Source organism: Xyrauchen texanus, chromosome 1 (genome assembly GCF_025860055.1).
Source record: "Xyrauchen texanus isolate HMW12.3.18 chromosome 1, RBS_HiC_50CHRs, whole genome shotgun sequence".
NCBI lineage: Eukaryota > Metazoa > Chordata > Actinopteri > Cypriniformes > Catostomidae > Xyrauchen > Xyrauchen texanus.
Genome location: NC_068276.1, coordinates 17,246,838 through 17,268,168, shown reverse-complemented (window position 1 = coordinate 17,268,168; position 21,331 = coordinate 17,246,838). Strand labels below are relative to the sequence as shown.

General features: G+C 39.3%; 1 protein-coding gene across 3 annotated transcripts in view; it reads left to right on the top strand.

Moving 5' to 3' along the window:
* Positions 1-21,331, top strand: part of LOC127643423 (zinc finger protein 638-like) — a 50,946-nt gene that overhangs the window by 9,376 nt on the left and 20,239 nt on the right. The window contains exons 6-7 of one of the 3 annotated variants that reach the window (XM_052126208.1): positions 1,545-1,665; positions 1,746-1,777. The exons of the other annotated variants lie outside the window; for them this stretch is intronic. Coding sequence (XP_051982168.1) covers positions 1,545-1,665; positions 1,746-1,777 — 153 coding nt within the window. The remainder of the gene's footprint in view (positions 1-1,544; positions 1,666-1,745; positions 1,778-21,331) is intronic. 3 annotated transcript variants of the gene reach the window in all.

Below are 21,331 nucleotides of genomic sequence, written 5' to 3'. Positions count from 1 at the left end.
TCATTCCCTGTCTTAGGTCAGGTTGGATCTCTATTTTAAGAATGTGAGATGTCAGAATAATAGTAGAGAATTATTTATTTCAGCTTTATTTCTTTCATCACATCCTCAGTGGTCCAGATTTTACAAACACTTTGTTAGTATTTAGTAGCATTCCCCTTAAATTGTTTGACATGGTTCAAATGTGTTGGGTAGCCTTCCACAAGCTTCTCACAATAGCAAGTTGCTGGAATTTTGGTCCATTCCTCCAGACAGAATTGGTGTAACTGAGTCAGGTTTGTAGGCCTCCTTGCTCTCACATGCTTGTTCATTTCTGCCATCTGATTGAGGTCAGTGCTTTGTGATGGCCACTCCAATACCTTGACTTTGTTGTGCTTAAGCCATTTTTCCACAACTTTGGAGGTATGCTTAGGGTCATTGTCCATTTGGAAGACCCATTTGTGACTGAGCTTTAGCTTCATGGCTGATGTCTTGAGATGTTACTTCAATATATCCACATAATCTTCCTTCCTCATGATGCCATCTATTTTGTGAAGTGCACCAGTCCCTCCTGCAGCAAAACACCCCCACAACATGATGCTGCCACCCCATGCTTCATGGTTGGGATGGTGTTCTTCGGCTTGCAAGCCTCACCTTTTTTTTTTCTCCAAACATAACGATGGTCATCATGGCCAAAAAGTTCCATTTTTGTTTTATCAGACCAGAGGACATTTCTCCAAATAGTCTGTCTGGCTTTTTATGGCAGTTTTGTAGTAGTAGCTTCTTCCTTGCTGAGCAGCCTTTCAGATAATGTAATTTGTCTACCTGTTTTCTCCAGCATCTTCACAAGGTCCTTTGCTGTTGTTCTTGAATTGATTTGCACTTTTCGCACCAAACTACGTTAATCTCTAGGAGACAGAATGCATGTCCTTCCTGAGTAGTATGATGACTACATGGTCCCATGATGTTTATACTTGTGTACTATTGTTTGTACAGATGAACGTGGTACCTTCAGGTGTTTGGAAATTGCCTCAAGGATGAACCAGACTTGTGGAGGTCCACAAATGTTTTTTTTTCTGAAGTCTTTGCTGATTTCTTTTGATTTTCCCATGATGGAGAGCAAAGAGGCACATCCACTGTTAACTTGGTATATGTACACTTCTGACCCATAAACAAACTGTCTGTAAACAATTGTTGGAAAAATTACTTGTCATGCACAAAGTAGATGTCTTAAATTACTTGCCAAAACTATAGTTTGTTAATATTCTGTGGAGTGGTTAAAAAATGAGTTTTGATGACTTCAGCTGAAGTGTTTGAAACTTCTAACTTCAACTGTATCCCTCTAGAGCTCACTGCAACACAAAACAGCTGTTAGAGCTAATTTCCCACAGGTGTCAATCATTACCGCTCTTCCTCTTCCGGCCTCTCTCTCTCCACAGATGTTGCTCATCCACGCCCCCATGTCCACACCGGGAATTCATGTGAAATAAATACTTGCACAATGCAATGCAGAAATCTGGTTAGTGTGGCTAGTGCAAATGTTTACCTTTTTGGTTCTTTCTCTCCAGACCCAGTCAATGAAAGTAAAAGGTGCCAAGGCATCTCCGGTGACCAAGCCACCTGAAAAACCAAGTGACCCCAAAAAGTCGGTACAGACAGCTAAAGCTAAACCCCCTGCTAAGGGTTCAGGTGAGTGACATCAACTTCAGTATTTTCTAATATGGTCATGTAGGACTCTCTGTGTAACATTTGTTTGTGTTATTTGGCAGAGAGACCAGTTACCAAGAAGATTGAAAATGAGGTATGTTATTTTGTCTTCTCCCTCTAAACAGTTTTTTCCACAAATGGAAACCTGTTAATTTATAATTGAGCTGTAATTTACTCTCATCATTCCATCCATGCCGTGCAAATAGTAATATTTCTCTTGGTGCCTCTTGAGTAAATATTTGTTATCTACTGGATGAAAGATATATTTACTGCACTGATCACAGGGACAGATACGCTGAGCAACCTATGCAGGGTGCCATACTGATAAGAGCTCTAGGGTTAGGGCAGTGTATTTATCTTAGTTACTCTCCATTTCACTACTTTTTTATTTTTTTTTCCAGGTAATGAACCTGCCACCTAAATCTTCAGCAACCACGAGGCTACATGCCATGCATTTTTTTTAGTTTCTTCCGAAATGTGATAGTTGTTCGTAACAAACTAAAACGAACTACCTTCTTTCTTTAACTTCAGGCAATCCCCTGGAGAAAAAATATAGTTGAGATTTCTGATCTTCCAGAAGAAGGGGTTACTGAGGATGAACTCACAAAATTTGCTAAACCCTATGGCATCATCTCAACTCCTGTCATAGCAATCACTCAGAAAAGGGTAATTACAATAAACAATTATATACAAATTAATTTATTATGGCATATGATGAATTAACTTGCACTCACATATGTCCAAGAATCTCTTTTCAACTAGTTTTGATGTTTTTGTGTCTTTCAGGCCTTCCTGCAAATGCTTAACACAGAGACAGCTGAAGCCATGGTGAAGGCCTGCTCTGAAACCCCAGCTAAAATTCAGGAGAAACCGATAACCGTCAAGATGATGCAACCTATCGACCTGTACTATGTGGTGAGTATGCACTCCATATGTGTCTTAAGTTCACTAGAGGAAAAATTGATTTCATCAAAGTATTGTCTAGTTGGCTTGACCGTAAATAGCTGTAAAAATATAAAATCAGTTATTAGGTCTTACCCTGAGCTTATAAACACATTAAATGCTCTCTTTTGTCTGTCAGTTTGAGCGCATTGTATTCATGCACATTTCATGCAGTACTGACCTTTATTGGTTTGTCACTTTTTCTCTCCAAAGGAGTCACTGGTGGGCATGGAGAAGTCCCCTGTAAGTAAATCACCAAATGTTTATGCTGGATAAAATTGACTGTATGTCCTCTTGGTTTAATATCATACAAAATTAAATCATTTAAACTGAAATAACCTGTATCATACATCAGACTTATTCTGTAGTGTTTGTGATGTGTTACTCAATAGTAAGGTCCAGAATAATTTGCTTGCATTTCAACTAGCCAAACAACTCAAAGTAGCTGAAAAAGTACTGTCAGTCATGTGCATGTGTTGCCCACCTCAACACATTTGCAGATGTTGATGTGTTGCTAAGGTGGTGATTTAATAAAAAAATCAATTGACCAGGATGTTTTTTGTGTAACAGGTAATAAAGAAGCCACAAGCAAAAGGGTAAGAGGAATTTCATTTTACTCCCTTTTTTTTTTTTTTTTTTTAATTTACAAAGTGTTCTGGAAATATGGAGAAACAAATGACATGTTTAACTCTCCTCTTAGAGCTAAACCTCCCGGTAAGTCAGCAGCTACAGAGGGGAAACCTAATACCATCAAAGCACAAAAGCCAGCAGCTGCAGCAACTACTGCATCTAGAACTGATGGTGCTGCTACTTCAGAAGCAACTCCCACTGTTGGCACTGTTAGTGCCCAGGACAAGATGACTGCAGTTCCACATATCACTACAGACAAAGTTGCCCCAACTGACACTGATATTATGACTGAAGGAGAGGAAATTACTGCTAAAAGCACAAGTGATAGTGAAGTTAAGTTAGAAGCTGACAGTGTCACAGCTGCAACTGGTAATGTTGAAATCACTGCAGCTCCCAATGACATGACAGTTGATATATCTTCTAATGCAGAAACCTCTACTCCTGAGATGAAAGAAATGGATACCCACAAGGATACCCAAACTGATAATAAAACCGTGATGATGACCCCAGATACTGACTCTGTGAAAGCAAAGATTGAAGTTGCATCCTCTGTTCCCAATGCAGAACCTGCAGTTTCACACGAGTCTTCAAAAGCAAAGATTGAAGTTGGATCCTCCATTAGTTCTTCAGAATCTGCAGTTGCAGATGAGTCTGAGAAGTCACAGCTTCAATTGGCATTGTATGGTCTTTTAGAAAAACCTGCAGTTTCAGTGGAACCAGTAATTATAAAGCTTGAATTGACTTCCTCAGTTCCCACCACAGAAGACTCTGCAGATAAATTGGAAACCAAGACTGAAGAAACCATGCCATTTGCAGAGGTTGTAAAATCTCAAAAGCAGAAAGCGAACGAGCCTCAGGAAGAGAGCATGGATAACCAACTGGAAACTGTTACAGTGAAACCTGCTGTTGAGAGTACAGAGCTTTATACTCTTCTAGGATCTTCAGCTCCTGCAGAGGATTTTTCTGAAGCAGCAGATGAGGAACAGCATTCAATAGTTGAAGAAGTCCCTGAGGCACTTTTGACTGTTGATGAAGTTGTAGATGAGGAAACTGGAGGTGAAGAATACCAGTTGGACAAAGAACATCAATGCCTGGTCACACTTGATGAGATTGTTGAAGAGGAGGAGGAGCTTGATTCATTCAACCCTGAGGTCAGTTTTTGCCACTTAGCTAGGATCCCTTTTTCAAAAGTAATCCTTAAACATACCAAGCTTTTTTAAAAACATAATTAAGACCATAATGAAATCAGTACCGTGCTTTGGATTTGCGCTTTCCTGTACCTGCGATTTTAATCTGTTCAGTGTTGTTGTCATGGACTTTGTTTTATCATTTCAGACTCTTGTAACCCTGGATGAGGCCAAGGGTGATGAGGAGATTGAGAAAGGGGAGCAGAGCGTGACCAAGCCTACCAGTCCCAACTTCAAAACACCCAGGCCAGTGGAGCCTGTGCAATCACCAAGCCAAGAGGAAGATGCCTGTGACTTGGAAGATTTTTGTTCGATGAATTTTGTAACCGTGGACGAAGTAGGGGAGGAGGAAGAGGAACAGCCACCCAGTGAAGAGGTCAAGGTACAGGAGCCAGTAAAAAAGACAGCTACAAGGGCCAAAAAGAAAGCTCGCCAGACTCCAGGTGAGTAAAGAGGGAAAATTAATATTTTCTGGTTGCACCCTCAGATTATTATGTAATGCCTCAGTGAGTATTATATGGTGTAGTCAATTGCCTGTTTTGTCGCTCTGTAGTGAAAAGATCCACAAGGGGTAAAAGAGATGCAGCAAAGAGTGACAAAGAGTCAGACGAGCCTGAGACGAGTGCAGAGGGTGAACCGGCACCAACTGCCTCAAAACCTGAGAGTCCTTCTTCAGCTCCAGACCCTGTAGAGCTTGATGAGCCAGACTCCCAAAAGGCTGAAACCGTGAGAGTTCCAGATTCATCTAGCACAGAGATTGTCTCTTCCGGGTCAGATGAGAGGAATGGAGACAAAGTTGATGACTATTCGGAGTCAGAAAGAGCTGTTGTTGAAATGCCTGTTGCTGACAAAAAAACAACAATCAAAGGTACGCCAGACTGGCATGTTTCTGGCCCTTGCATGTAGACCTTATTCATTCTGCATAGTACATGGGAATCTCATTAATTCTCAAAACTATTATTATTAAGAACTATTATTTTATGTGTCCTATTTGTTGATACCATTGTGTTTTCTTACCTGAACTGTGAAATTGTTTACATTTTCAGAAGAGTCTAAACAAAGACATGAGACTGAGATGATGGAGGAACCCGAAGCCAAGAAAGTCTGTTCTCAATTTCCTGTGATTGAAGATTTCACCTTGCCCCCATATAGTCCAGACAACCCCATTGGTAAGAGATGCACTAGAAGTAACAAACAGTTGTCTTGCATCAGCACTAATGCATTTTTGCAGCTAAAAATACTTCTCTCTGTCTTCTGAATTTAATGTAGTCAGCCCACATAAGAAATGCTTGCATAATGGAAAAGCATGCTTTTTCCTTTTGAAAAGTTTCTCTAGTTTGGTTTGATAGATTTCCTTTTTTTTTTTCGGACAGATTTGGGGCAGTCTATAAATGGTATTGATAACACCGTATGTCTCTTATTTTTGTTTTATCTATGTCCTTCATAGGGGCTGACTTTGTGGTGCCTAAAACGGGTTTCTTCTGCAGACTTTGCTCTCTATTCTATGGAAATGAGGAAACTGCAAAGAAAAGTCACTGTGGTAGCCTACGGCATTACCAGAACATGGAGGTACATATTACAATTTAACAGTTAAAATTAATTGCACCTTATTTACATAAATGATGTTAGTGTTTCTCTATGAAGGAGATTAGCTGTTCAGTCTTGTACAAAAATGACTATGAATAAGCACCTTTATTTGCTAATTTTTATTCCAAATACAGTTTTTTTTTTTTTTTTTTTTTAATTCATAGAGATAGATAGATGGCATATATATATATATATATATATATATATATATATATATATATAATTACACGTTAAAATCATAAGTTTACATGCACCTAGGTTGAAGTCATTAACTTTTAACCACTCCACAGATTTTGTAGCAAATATTAGCAAACTGTTTTTGGCCTGTCGTTTAGGACATCTACTTTGTGCATGACAAGTAATTTTTCTAACTATTGTGTACAGACAAATTGTTTAACTTGACCATATCACAATTCCAGTGGGTCAGAATTTTACATAAACCTTATATTTATTTTCACAATTCCTGCCATTTAATCTTTGAAAACTTTCCCTGTCTTAGGTCAAGACCTTTATTTTATAATAGTAGATAGAATAATTCATTTCATCACATTCCCAGTGGGTTATAATTTTACATACAAATTGTTAGTATTTGGTAGCATTGCCTTTAAATTGTTTAACTTGTGTCAAACATTTTGGGTAGCCTTCAAAAAGCTTCTCGCAATAAGTTGCTGGAATTTTGTCCCATTCCTCCAGACAGAACTGGTGTAACTGAGTCAGGTTGTAGGCCTCATTGCTCACACACGCTTTTTCAGTTCTGCCCACAAACTTTGTTGGATTGAGGTCAGGACGTTGTGATGGCCACTGCACTACCTTTGCTGATGTCTTCAGATGTTGCTTCAATATATCCACATAATTTCCTTCCTTGTGATTCCATCTATTTTGTGAAGTGCAGCAGTCCCTCCTGCAGGAACATGTCCCCCCCCACAACATGATGCTGCCACCCCCATGCTTCATGGTTGGGATGTTGTTGTTTGGCTTGCAAGCCTCACCCGTTTTCCTCCTAACATAATAATTATCATTATGGCCAAACCGTTCACTTTTTGTTTCATTAGACTAGAGGAAATTTCTCCAAAAAGTTTGATTATTGTCCCCAAGTGCAATCCGTTGTCTGACATTTTTATGGTGGTTTTGGAGCAGTGGCTTCTTCCTTGCTGAGCAGCCTACCAGGTTATTTTAATGACTTTTTTTCTGTGGATTTAGATACTCGTTTACCTGTTCATCTTCACAAGGTCCTTTGCTGTTGTTCTGAGATTGATTTTCACTTTTCGTACCAAACTACATTCATCTCTAGGAGACTGAATGCGTCGTCTTCCTGAATGGTATGATGGCAGCGTGTTCCTGTGGTGTTTCTACATGCCTACTATTGTTTGTACAGATGAATGTGGTACCTTCAGACATTTGGAAATATGTTTTCTGAGATCTTTTCCTTTTTCCATGATGTCAAGCAAAGAGGCTCTGAGTTTAAATAACAATTAAGTTCTAACAAACAGCTGTGAAACACAGCTCTTCACTTGCCCACACTCATAGAAAAATCATTCAGTCAGTGAACAGGATAGTGCACACTGTAGCTTTCCAAATATAAAAAAAGATCCACCGATAGACTGTCTCTAACTTAAATGAATTAATAGTATCCACAGGAATACTATTTTACTACCAGACTAAAAGTTGTTTATTCCTAGTGCCTGCCTCATGTAACCTCTGTCAGTGCGACCTATACACAGAAGTAACCTATCTGTTTTTTTTCCCCAACTCAATTGCGACCCAGTGCAACTTAGATTCAGGTTCAAATGTATTTCTCGAATAGTGTGTGTGTGTGTTTGTTTGCCCCATCCTGATTTCTTCAGTTTTTCTGTATCTCATACTAAATTTTCATAAATTCTAACAAAATCTATCATAAAACATAGGCAGTCTTACACACAAAATACCGTTTTTAAATTAATGTTATTTATTTATGCAAAGCAGTTATCCAATACCAACTTGGCTTGTGTGAAAAAGTATTTTCCCCCTTGGTTACTAAATCCCTGAATCTAGGAAGGCCCTGTTCATTCAGTTCATCACCTAAATAGAACTTTTTCAGCAGCATGAAGTTGACTAAAAGATCTCACCCAGTAGCACAGTAGTTAACCTTCCCAGAAGTGGCTGACCTTCCAAAATTCATCCAAGAGCACAGTGACAACTCATCCAAGGAACTGCATCAATCTCCCATCAATAAAGGTCACTGTTCATGACTCCACTATCAGAAAGACACTGGCCAAAAATGCCATCCATGAGAGAGTCGGAAGAAAAAAACATTGCTAACCCAGAAGAACCTTAAGGCTTGTCTGAATTTTGCCAAAACTCACCTTGATGATCCTCAGCTTTTGGGAGAATGCTCTGTGAACTGATGAGTCGAAAGGCTTACTGTTTGAAGACAGATGTCCTGTTCATCTGGTGTAAATCAAACACAGAATTCCACAAAGATCATCATTCCTACGGTCAAGCATGGTGGTGGTAGTGTGATGGTGTGGGGATGGTTTGCTGCTTCAGGGCCAGGGTGACTTACAATAATTGAGAGAAACATGAATTCTGCGCTCTACAAAAAAATCCTAAAGAAGAATGTCCATATTCTTGTACAAGACCGAACACCCGATCAACATTATAGAGAAACATTTAAAGGAGTGTTCATCCTGATTAAATACAAGATGAGCTCTATCATCCTTTTTTTTTTTTTTTTTTTTTTGGCATGTTGATTGCCATAAAAAAGAAATTTCAACTCGTCCCTCATCCCTTTTTAAAAAAGCTAAAGTTTCATGTACATTAAGTCACTTAGAATGGAAGTTCGCAGGGCCAATTAAATAAAATGTAGTAGCGTTACCTTGACTTTTTACAACAAACATTATGCAATAAATGTTGTCGATTTATGCCTTATTTGTATTGAACCAGGAACATTGCTGTAAATACCATGTAATTTTTATTTATTGCCTTTCATCATTGTTATGAATAACATTTTTCTCAGCTGACTTGTCTGTGTGCGCATGAACATGATCAGATATTTTGAGTTCAGCAGTTCATTTTTAATATTGACTGTAAGCAGAAATTGCTAAATTGCAGTATAGTTGTAACATTCATCCCTTTACTTTCTCCTCCAGAAATATTATAAGAAGCTCAAGTCTCAGCAGCAGCGTGGCAAATCAACACTGACAACGTCCAGTCAAAGTTCTGCATCCGAGTAGATTTGCATCTGAATTTTTGTTTGTTTATTTGTTTTATTATTAATGTTAATGGATGGGTCCAATTAAGTCAGTTTTAAAGTTGTATTAATTTTTCTTGTTTTGAATGAAATACAAAAAGTCTCTTGCTAAATAAAGACAATGTAGAACATGTACTCCGTTCACAATGCCTCTGTATGACATATGATACCTATTGTGTCTCTAAACAGTATATGCATTTAATGTCTGCAGAGAATGGACACTCTTCTGGAACCTTTTTTTTTTAAGCCAATCTCGTGAGCCATAAATACCTTAAATTACTCTGGAGCCACAGAAGAATATTGACCTGACAACACTGATTGGCTGATGGTATCACTTGAACCTGCACTGTCAAGCCCTTCACTAGCGTCTATCGTGCTGATACATGAGCTGTGACATTAAAGTTGTACGTTTAAAGGATAGTAAAAATGTACATTTGTTTGTGTTTCTGTGAGAGCGGAAGGGCTTGCACCCCCTAACCAGTCATTTTAAGGGTGATGCGCAGTGAACAATATAGAGATATAGAAAGTATTTTGAATTTAATCAGTAAAGTAATGTGATTAAAAATTTTAGAGAAGTAATTTGTAGTCGATAACTTTGTAATTTACCCAAAACTGTTGATAACAGAGGACGGTATGTACTTGGCTCTGCCAGTAATGCTGCTTTTTGTCCTTTAAGGAGCTTGACAACCCCAGTTACTAATCATATCGTGAGTGTTGAGTTTTTATTTTTGGGTGAACTATCCCAAATTAGCTTCTCTGCCCACTTGTATTGATCTCTTGTTATATCAGAACACATCCAAGTATGGAGAACACATCTAAGTGAGAGATACTGAAGATGCAGAAGAAATGTTTGTGTTTATTGTAAATTCATTATAACCTATTCTTATCGCAAACGTCTTAAAAGCTTAGCGTAGCTAGACCCTGGCTGATGGGGCTGAAGACCCAGATCTTTTAATAATTTTTATGGAAAAAAGTAAAACATTTGGAGCTATTAACAAAAGGCTTAATATTCATTACATCAGGGTACAAAACATTAAGGCATGCTGCAAATTTGGCTTCAAATGTTAATTAATTGAACTAAACGACGGTTTACGCTATGTGGGAGTTTTGTTTTCTCTTACGAGGGTGCAGCTTTTCTGTATCAGAGGTACTGATGTTTTATGTAAACCTTATTTCAAAATATAAAATCTAGAAGCTTAATAATCTTCGTTTGTTTTTAGCAACCCACACACCAAGTAGATTTTAATGCATGCGTGTGAATTAAAACATTCTCAGGAGAAAGAACCAGACAGATTTGCGCAGTCCTGATCGGTGTTGGGTTTTCCTCTACTGTAACACTAACTCTAACACTACTGTAACTGAGGGGATGTTACCACATCTTGATATGGACTTGTATACACCAATCAGCAGGGCCATAGAGGGGCATTCTGGGCCCCCGGACCATGTTGCTCTGGGTCCCTTTCCTATTAAAATAAAATGGTTTTGAATTTCTTGTGGGCCCCTAGAATCATTACCACCTTTCACCCCACTAGCTACGGCCCTGCCGATCAGCCACAACTTTAAAACTACCTGCCTAATATTCTGTAGGTCCCCCTCATGCTGCCAAAACAGCACCAACCCTCATCTCAGAATAGCTGAGATTATATTATTCGCACCACAATTGTAGAGTGGTTATCTTAGTTACCGTAGACTTTGTCAGTTCACTGTTTTGCGTGTAAATCCCAGGAGATTAGCAGTTACAGAAATACACAAGCCAGCCCATCTGGCACCAACAATCATCCATGCAATTATCTAATTAGCCAATCGTGTGCAGCAGTGCATGAAATCATGCAGATAAGGGTCAGGAGCTTCAGTTAATGTTCACATCAACCATCAGAATGGGGAACACAATTTATCTAGTGATTTGGACCATGGTATGATTGTTGGTACCAGATGGGCTTGTTTGAGGATTTCTGTAACTACTGAACTTTTAATAAAAATCTCCTTTTTAACTTTCACTCAGGCACCACATGTGATGTTCAGATGTAAAAGTGAAAGTGAGATTTATAGTAAAAAGAAAAAGGACTTGAAAATTAATCTGTTTCTCACCTATCGTTTCTGAAGACATGGATGTTTCCTTTTATATGATTTTTGGAGCTTCAAATTTCTGGCCACTTGTATTGTATGGACCAACAGAGCTTAAATATTCTTCTGAAGACCTTTGTTTGTGTTCAGCAGAAGAAAGAAAGTCACACATCTGGGATGGCATTAGGGTGAGTAAATGATGTGCGAATCTTCATTGGGTGAACTATCCCTTTAAATTTGAACAGAAAAAATTGAATTTATAAAAGCTTGCGGTTACAGTAAGGCACGTACAGTGGGAGGGAATGGATCCAGTCAATAATTGCTAAAATACACATTGTTTAAAAAATATAGCCTCCAGACGTAAACAATGAAATTATGTTAATATAATTTGTGTCGTCACATTCAAACGTGACATCACACGCATTTACATCACACGCATTTGCATTAAGTCGTCATGACAACAAAATTGTAACGTTGAATATAACAGAACGTATTTTATCACACAAATCATGTTGTCTTGTGGTTATAAACAGTGTGTATTTTAATGTTTATGTACTGAACCCATTCACTTCCATTGTAAGTGCATCACTGCAACCCAAATTTTTCTTCTTTTAAATAATTGAGGAATGAGTCAAAATCATTTTTTTGGATAGTCGGTATATTATACCACAAAACTGTAGATTGCGCTTGACTTACATTGAACATGGAACATTTCTTAAATCATCACCTCAATATTACAAGCAAATATATTTTGTCTGAGATTTGTCCTCCGCCACCCGAATTGAGGTGAGTCACTACGACACCACAAGCATAGGCGGAAATCGCGGGGGGGTCAGGACCCCCCCATCTGAGGGTTGTCCCCCCCCTAAAATATCATTAAAATATGTGTATTGTAAATAATATAATGATATATTCTTAAAATAATTGTTTAAGAAATAAAAGAATACAAATGCAAAAGGGGCAACAACAAAAAAACCTTCAAAAATTGCTCTTGAGAATTGTTTTGTTTATTGTCCCCCCAACAATTTGATGACATGTTCGCCCCTGACCACAAGGACTTTGAACACATTAGGAATTGGCCATTCCAAATTGGGTTACGGTTGTGTTGATAGATGATGGTCAGAGTGATCGGCAATAGCTGATGCCTTTCACGATGTCAAGACGATATTTGGATTGTTTTCCCAATTCCCATTAATGTATTACAAATCTATTTATTTTTTTGATGTAGGGAACAAAACAAATATATTCACACACGTATTTTCCTGGACAATGAAATACCCGGCCGGTAGAGAATGCACAGATGAAGTAGGTTATTTGCCAAAGAGATGTTGCCATTCACAACACACATTTTAATGGCACTTAATTTTTTTCCAGTTTCATTTGAATTTTTTGTTAAAATCATAAAAAATTACAGTTTGAAGTTTGAAATCAAGTTTGCTTCATTGAGTAGGCTTAACCTTAACCCTGCTTAATGAAAAATAATCCCATAACTACCATCCAACCAGCGGTAATACCGTGTTCGTAAAAAAAAAAAAAAAAAAAAGTTAGTAAAAAAACACCGCACTGGAAAATTGGCTAAAGATACAGAGTTTTTGTAATGTTGCAATTGAGTGAGAAAAGATTTCATGAATTTTGAAAGATGTGGCTAATATGCATGTAGTCTTCATAAAAGGTGTTGCATTATACCATTTATCAATATATCCACAGACACTGCCTATTGATGATCACGTTTTACCTAATCCTTTGAGATATTATTAAAAAAGCTTTTCTGTGAGATTCTTTTAATAATTTTTCGAAAGATGTCAATATTATCTTGTAATGTGATGCTACAATATTGTATATGCTATTCCATCTACCATTACCATTTTCTTCTAATGGTGTGAGACAGGTTTGTAGTATCGCATCAATTCTGGATTTGGGTGGAGGAGGCTGGTCTTTCATTATGTCAAAGGAGTTACTTCTACCCAGAGTCCCAAATGCATTAGTTCTTGGATCGTTACTGCAGGAATGTTGAATGTTGTCACATGACCTGAGAAATCCACAAAAAGAATGTGACCCAATCACATGTTTGCTGTGTTTAATTTGATGCTCATTCAATTCAGTGAATCAGAGATCAAATTTTTGGAGGAGGAAACTCCATTTTCCTTATTTCACACTTTTCCTGAAGTGTGTAATTTCTGTGCCACCAAACAGAATAGCAAAACTAAACAGAGTTTTCAAAACAGCTTTTTGAAAATAGTCCCGCCCCCGACTCACACCATTGGTCGAGTGAATATTGTTGTCTCTCTTGTCTCTATTTTTTACTACCAAGTTGTTTATATTGATATGTTTATTGTTTATACATATACAAGTTGTTTATTGTTGATATGTGAAATTGGACTTTCAACTTGCAAGAAACTAATTTTTGATATCAATAATTGCGTTTTGAATAAGATTGAATGACATGTCTGTATGGCAAGCAATTTTAGCTTTTATTCATTTGCAGGATATTAAATTTTGATATCAAATATTCAGTTTTCACTAGTTAAAATTCGAATTCTTTATATCAAGAATGTAATTCACTAGTGGAAATGCCAATTGTTGATTTCAATCATTTCCACTAGTGAAAACGTGAATATTTGATATAAAAAAAAGACCATCACTCTCACAGAAATCACATTCTTCATATCAAACATTTAAGTTTCACTAGTTGAATTTCACAATGAGCTCTGATACTGTGCAAGCCATACTGACTTTTATTCATTTACAGGATATGAATTGTTGATATCAACAATTACATTTTCACTAGTTAGAATGCTATTTCTTGATATCAGGAATGTAATTTTCATTAGTGGAAATGGCAATTGTTGATATCAGTAATTACATTTCCACTAGTAAAAACGTGAATTCTCGTTATAAAAAAGACGTCGTCACGCAGGTAGACCCTGAAGGCCCAAAAGCACCACGGAGAGAACCCATGAGGGGAACAGGCATGGCCTGGGAGGGTCCAGGCCTCCGGGCGCCTCTAAGGAACCTGATGATCAGGTCGTGCTTCCCTAAGGACTTGCAGTCCACCAGCCTCTCCTGCAGACATGAGAGCACTGACCCGACTGCGCATCTCTGTGGGTCTTCAGATCGGGAAGAACACCAATACGCGAACAAGCACCACTTCGGGGCGTAAAGCTGACTGGTAGAGGGAGCTCAGGCTTGGTTTATTGTGTCTACGACAACAGGTGGTAGGCCACTTGGATCTTCCACAGCCCATCCGAGGGCCAGACATGGAGGTTCCAGAGGTCTGGGTGCGGATGCCAGAGGGTGCCCCGTCCCTGAGAAAGAAGGCCCTTTCTCAGGGGAATCTGCCAGGGAGGTGCTGTCACGAGGAGCGTAAGATCCGACATAAGGTAAATTGTTCCTCGTCCTCCCTGGATTGCACAGCACCTGTGCAAGTAGGCTCACTGTGGGAAATGCGCATTTGCGCACCCCCTGGGCCAGCTGTGTGCTAGCGCATCTGTCCCGAGGGAAGCCTCCATTAGGGAGTACCAGAGTGGGCAGAGGGAGGTCTATTGGGAAGCAAACAGGTCCACCTGTGCCTTGGCAAACCACACCCAAATCAGCTGGACCAGCTGGGGGTGGAAACTCCACTCTCCGCTGAGCATTCCCTGTCGCGACAGCACGTCCGCTGCCATGTTGAGGCTGCCCGGGATATGAGTGGCGTGCAGCGACCTGAGTCACTGCTGACTCCAAAGGAGGAGAGGGCAAGCAAGTTGTGACCTGTGACCAAAGCGTACACCGCCATGGCGATTTATGTATGCCACCGTCGTTGTGCTGTCTGAACGGATCAAGACGTGCTTGCCCTGGATCAGCGGGAGAGACCTCCGCAGGGCAAGAAGTACAGCCAACAACTCTAGGCAGTTAACGTGCCAACGTTGGCGCGGTCCTGTCCGGGAGCCAGCAGCTGCGTGGCCGTTGCACACGGCGCACCAACCCAGTTTGGAGGTGTCTGTGGTGACCATGACACGTCTGGACACCTGCTTTAGGGATACTCCTGTCCGCAGAAAACAGAGGTCTATCTAAGGATCTTACGCTACTTGTGACAGCACCTCCCTGGCAGATTCCCCTGAATCTGCCGGGCTTCCAGCTGTTCAGAGCGGATCGCATCGCGGAGTTAACAGGGAAAACGAGAGGCAGTGGAACATGCTTTTACATCAACGAAAGTTGGTGTACAGATGTAACAACATTAAAGAGGATGTGCTGCCCTAATCTGGAAGCACTCTTTATTAACTGTAAGCCGTTCTACTCGCCGCGGGAGTTTTCTTCATTTATTTTGGTGAGTGTTTACATTCCTCCAAACGCGTCTGGGAAATTAGCGCTGCAACAGCTGGCTGATCAAATCACAGACACAGAACAACAATACCCGGACTCAGTTATTATTATTCTTGGGGACTTTAACAAAACAAATCAAGACAGCACATTACATGCCCCACCAGAGACAGGAATATATTGGATCACTGCTATAGAACATTAAAGGATGCATATCGCTCTGTCCCACGTGCAGCTTTGGGACTCTCTGATCACTGTCTGGTTCATCTTTTCCCATCCTACAGGCAGAAATTAAAATCAACAAAGCCAGTTGTAAGGACTGTAGGGAGATGGACTAATGAAGCAGAGCTGGAACTACAAGCCTGCTTTGACTGCACTGATTGGAGTGTTTTTGAAGCTGCAGCTACAGACCTGGACGAGCTCACAGATACTGTTACATCATACATCAGTTTCTGTGAGGATATGTGCATCCTTACTAGGACATTTTTATCATTCAACAATGATAAACCATGGTTCACAGGAAAACTCAGACAGCTTCGTCATGCCAAAGAGGAGGCTTACAGGGGTGGGGATAGAGTCTTGTATAATCAGGCCAGGAACACACTGAATAGGGAAATCAGAGTGGCTAAAATAAGTTACTCTGAGAAGCTGAAAAACAAGTTTTCAGCTAACGACCCTGCATCAGTGTGGAGTGGCCTGAAACAACTTACTAATTACAGGACTCCTACCCCCAACCCTGTGGCGGACCAACGACTGGCTGACGACCTGAATGTGTTTTATTGCAGATTTGAAAGGCCCAATTTCACACCCCGCATGCACTCGGACCTTCATTTCACACAACCATTAACACCTCCTGCAACCCCCCTCCTACCCTCTCCTGCTACACTACCTGCACTCAAGATCTGTGAGGACGATGTGTGCCATGTCTTTCAGAAGCAAAGGTCAAGGAAGGCTTCAGGTCCAGATGGCATCTCACCAGCGTGCCTTCGTTCCTGTGCTAACCAACTGGCCCCCATCTTCACTCAGATCTTCAATAGATCACTGGAGCAGTGTGAAGTCCCATGCTGCTTCAAACGCTCCGTTATTATCCCCGTCCCTAAGAAACCCAAAATCACAAGACTTAATGACTACAGACCTGTCGCCCTGACATCTGTGGTCATGAAGTCATTTGAGAGACTGGTGTTGGCCCACCTGAAGGTCATCACTGGACCCTTTCTGGACCCCCTTCAATTTGCTTATCGAGCAAAAAGGTCTGCGGATGATGCAGTCAACATGGGTTTGCATCACGTCCTGCAACATCTGGACAGACAGGGGACATACGTAAGGATCCTTTTTGTGGACTTCAGCTCGGCTTTCAACACAATCATACCAGATATACTCCGGACTAAGTTAAACCAACTCCCTGTTCCCACCTCTACCTGTCAGTGGATTACCAGCTTTCTGACGGACAGGCAGCAGCTTGTGAGGCAGGGAAAATTAACTTCCACCACCTGTACCATCAGCACTGGTGCCCCCCAGGGATGTGTGCTCTCCCCACTACTCTTCTCCCTGTACACCAATGACTGCACCACCAAGGACCCCTCTGTCAAGCTCCTGAAGTTTGCAGACGACACCACTGTCATCGGCCTTATACGAGATGATGATGAGTCTGCATATAGAAAGGAGGTTGAACGGCTGGCTTTCTGGTGCAGTCAAAACAACCTGGAGCTGAACACGCTCAAAACAGTGGAGATGATTGTGGACTTTAGGAGGAACACCCCAACATTGTCCCCCCTCACCATTCTAAACAGCACTGTGGCAGCAGTGGAGTCATTCAGGTTCCTGGGCACTACCATCTCACAGGACCTGAAGTGGGAGATACACATCGACTCCATTGTGAAAAAGGCCCAGCAGAGGTTGTACTTCCTTTGCCAGCTGAGGAAGTTCAACCTGCCACAGGCGCTGCTGAAACAGTTCTACTCAGCAGTCATTGAGTCAGTCCTCTGCACTGCAATAACTGTCTGGTTTGGTGCAGCTACGAAATCAGACATCAGAAGACTACAAAGGACAGTTCGGTCTGCTGAGAGGATTATTGGTTGCCCCCTGCCCCCCCTTCAAGAACTATACACTTCCAGAGTGAGGAAAAAGGCTGGTAAAATCACTCTGGACACCACTCACCCTGCCCACTACCTTTTTGAACTGTTGCCTTCTGGCCGGCGCTTCAGAGCTCTGAACACCAGAACTGTCAGACACAGGAACAGTTTTTTCCCTCAGGCCATCCATCTAATGAACAATTAAATTGCCCCATTGAGCAATAATGATGTGCAATACACAGTTTAATTTTAATTTATATTATCCAACATATCCACTTCTGCCATTACTTACATTGCTCTGTACATAATCTACTGATTTTTGTTCTTTATATACAGATTGTATTAGATTTGCACTACGTGTATGTATGTGGGTATGTATGAAGGTGTGTGTATGTACGTATATGTATAATTATTTATTTTGTGTTCTTTTTTGTTTTGAATTACCTATGTCTTGCTGCTGTTTTTGGTATTGTTTGTATTGTTGTAGACTGGAAGCTCCTGTCACCAAGACAAATTCCTTGTATGTGTAAGCATACTTGGCAATAAAGCTGATTCTGATTCTGAATGTATGGCGGCAGAAAGAGGTGATGAACACATGGTATGTGCCACGGCGCCATGCCCATCTGAAGCAAGTGCTGCAGCGGTCTAATACGCATCAACCTGAGTGGCACGGCCACTGCTGAAGATGTATATGCCCCAGGATCTGGTAACTCCATGCCGAGAAAAGAGATGCTCTGAACCAGGGAGAGATTTCCCTCTTCCTTTCTTAAATTTGTCTTCTTTACCCTGAAGAATATAAGTTATCTTTTCCATTGAAATGCATGAAGATATTTCTCTTATCCATTTAGTTATAATAGGCCTTTTTATATTTTTTTTAAAAAAATGGTGATGAGCAATTTGGCATGTAGAATACACATGTCTATCAATACTTGAGTATCCTTTTTAATATTACAGTTATCTGGATAAATACCAAGAATGAAAAACCCAGGATCCAGGGTAATCTCACCGAGATAATATGCCATATAATATTATTAATTTCTTTTCAGAACTCTTTTATTTTATCACATTCCCACATACAATGAATTAAAGTGCCTTTTTTACTGCTACATTTAAAACAAGTCTCTGGTATATTGCAATAAATGTTATTTAATTTTACCGGAGTTATATAAGTACACATAAGCAAATTGTACTGTAACAGTTTTAGTCTGCTGTTACCTGTCTGTGTTTGAGCCTTAGCATATTTTTGCTCCCATTTTTCCTTATCTATCTTCAATCTAAGGTCCTGTTTCCACATGGCTAATCTGGATGCAGATGACTCCTGAGAACCTAATAATAACATGTTGTATAAACAAAATATGTTTCCTCCACCTTGGTTTAGTTTAGATATACATTTCTCCAGATTAGTTAGTTCTGGCTCAGCAAGTCCATCTTGGCTATCTATCTACAGACGTAGTAATTTAATTTGTTAGGGCATTGTAGTTCAATGCGTTTTTTTTTTTTATATATATATGCCATAATCTGAAGTCCTAAGTATGGAAATTCATCTGTAACATTAAGACTGGAAGTATGATCATTTTGACTTTTCCTCTTGATTAAGAAATAAAATAGAGGATTTAGACGGGTTTGTCTTATAGCCAGAACATTTCCGGAACCTTTTAATAAGATTGAGTAAAGCTGGAATAGATTAGCTGAGTTCGGCAAGGAATAATAAAATATGTAGTGTGTAGTGTCTATTTACTTTGAAAGGCCTGGAAATGATTCAGTTGGTCAGAACCTCTGCCGTAACGTGTGTATACAATAACTTAATCCATGAGTAAAAAACTTCCCCAAAGCCAAACCTTTGTAGAACCTCCCAGAGGTAGGGCCACTCTACCCTATCAAAGGCCTTCTCTGCATCTAAAGATAAAATTGCTGTGTCTGGAGAACCCTTTTTAAAATGTAAAATGTGAAACAACATCTGGACATTGTGAAATCCCTGCGGCCTTTCACAAATCCATTCTGATCATGGTCCAAGCCCGTAGGCAGGGGGGGTTCGGGTGGTTCGAACGAACAGACAGAAAGCGGGAACTTTTTATTTTTGACAAGAGAAAAACATACAAAACTCTCTTAGTGGAGAAATAAGAAATATACATCAATTGGAACAATACAATTATTGTCAGTGTAAATGAAAGAAAAGTGTCCCCTACACAATACTGAACAACAAAAAGCAAACAACAAGGGATATTGGTTTAAAAAAAAGTCTTGAGATCAAAAGGCTTGAGAGAAAATGTAAATATTAAAGATAAAATTTAAATAAAAGCATCCTTTAGACGTAGCATACAAGTGGATATTTATAGAAACAATTGTCTGGATATATCACTACACATCTTTCTTGCAATTTTAGACTGTACTTATTTCAGTGAGGAAAATACAATTTATAATCGTTCATAAACCATGAAAAAGAAGGATTCGAATATCTCCACTTACTATAATGAATGATATTTACCCATGAGGACAATCATATTAACCAAATCAGATAGGGATGAATCTACATTATGGATCCATATAAAAGAGAATTTGTGATAAGTCAAACATCAGGATGTCATCAATCTTAAATGACATGTATGTAAATCAGACCAGAAGCTTTTGGCCATAGGACACACAAAAGAACAAGTGTTCCAGAGTCTCATCAGCAGCCTCACAAAATACACAGGGATCTACTTCCAATGTAAACCTCTTTCTAAGAAAGTCAGCAACCGGATATATTTTATAAATTATTTTAAATTGAGTCTCTTTGACTTTAAGGCAAATGGGCCATTTGATGAATTTGAGATGTGGTTTATCAATGGACAAGGCATTCATATTTGGAATTTGTACACACAATCCTCTATTATAATCCAAAAACATTTTGTTATATAAATACATTTGTTATAACATTTTCTGTAATGTAAATTACATTCATTAATTACTAGATTTGGTACGGTTGGTGAAAGTCTTATTCTAACATACAACAATGTGTTTTGGATTAACGGTAATAACGGTATTGATTTACACATTTTATTATATTCTCTATAAGTGCGGTTAAGATTATACTTGAGCAAAAATGCATCTAATTTATCATTCACAAACACAATACCCTTCTCATACCAATCACTTTTAAACAATGATTTCATATTAATTATAATGACACTGTTATTCCATACGGTTGATCCATGGGGAAAAAAGTTGTGGGTAAATATAATTTTACAGTATTGGAGAAGTTTTTTGTGGAAGTTTGATAATTTAATAGGAATCTTAGATACCTCAATCACATTTTAAAAGAAATTCAGGCCCACCTTTTTTATTAAATAAAAATCTAGAGATCTATCACATAGAGTAAGTATGATTTCAACCATTTACACATAAATGCCCCAAAAAATGTATTCAAAGTCCAAGGCATTGATACCACCCTTATCATTCTCTTTCACTAACTGTGATTTCCTAATATAATGGGTTTTATTTTTACAAAGGAGGGAACTGGGAAGATTGGGAATCGGATGATGGCAGACAGTAAAGAGGTTATGGTTTCTTTCTAAATTCCTCCGTAATTTCTTTTAGCTGTAAGACGTTTTGTGCGTTTATATATATATATATATATGTGTGTGTATGTGTGTGTGTGT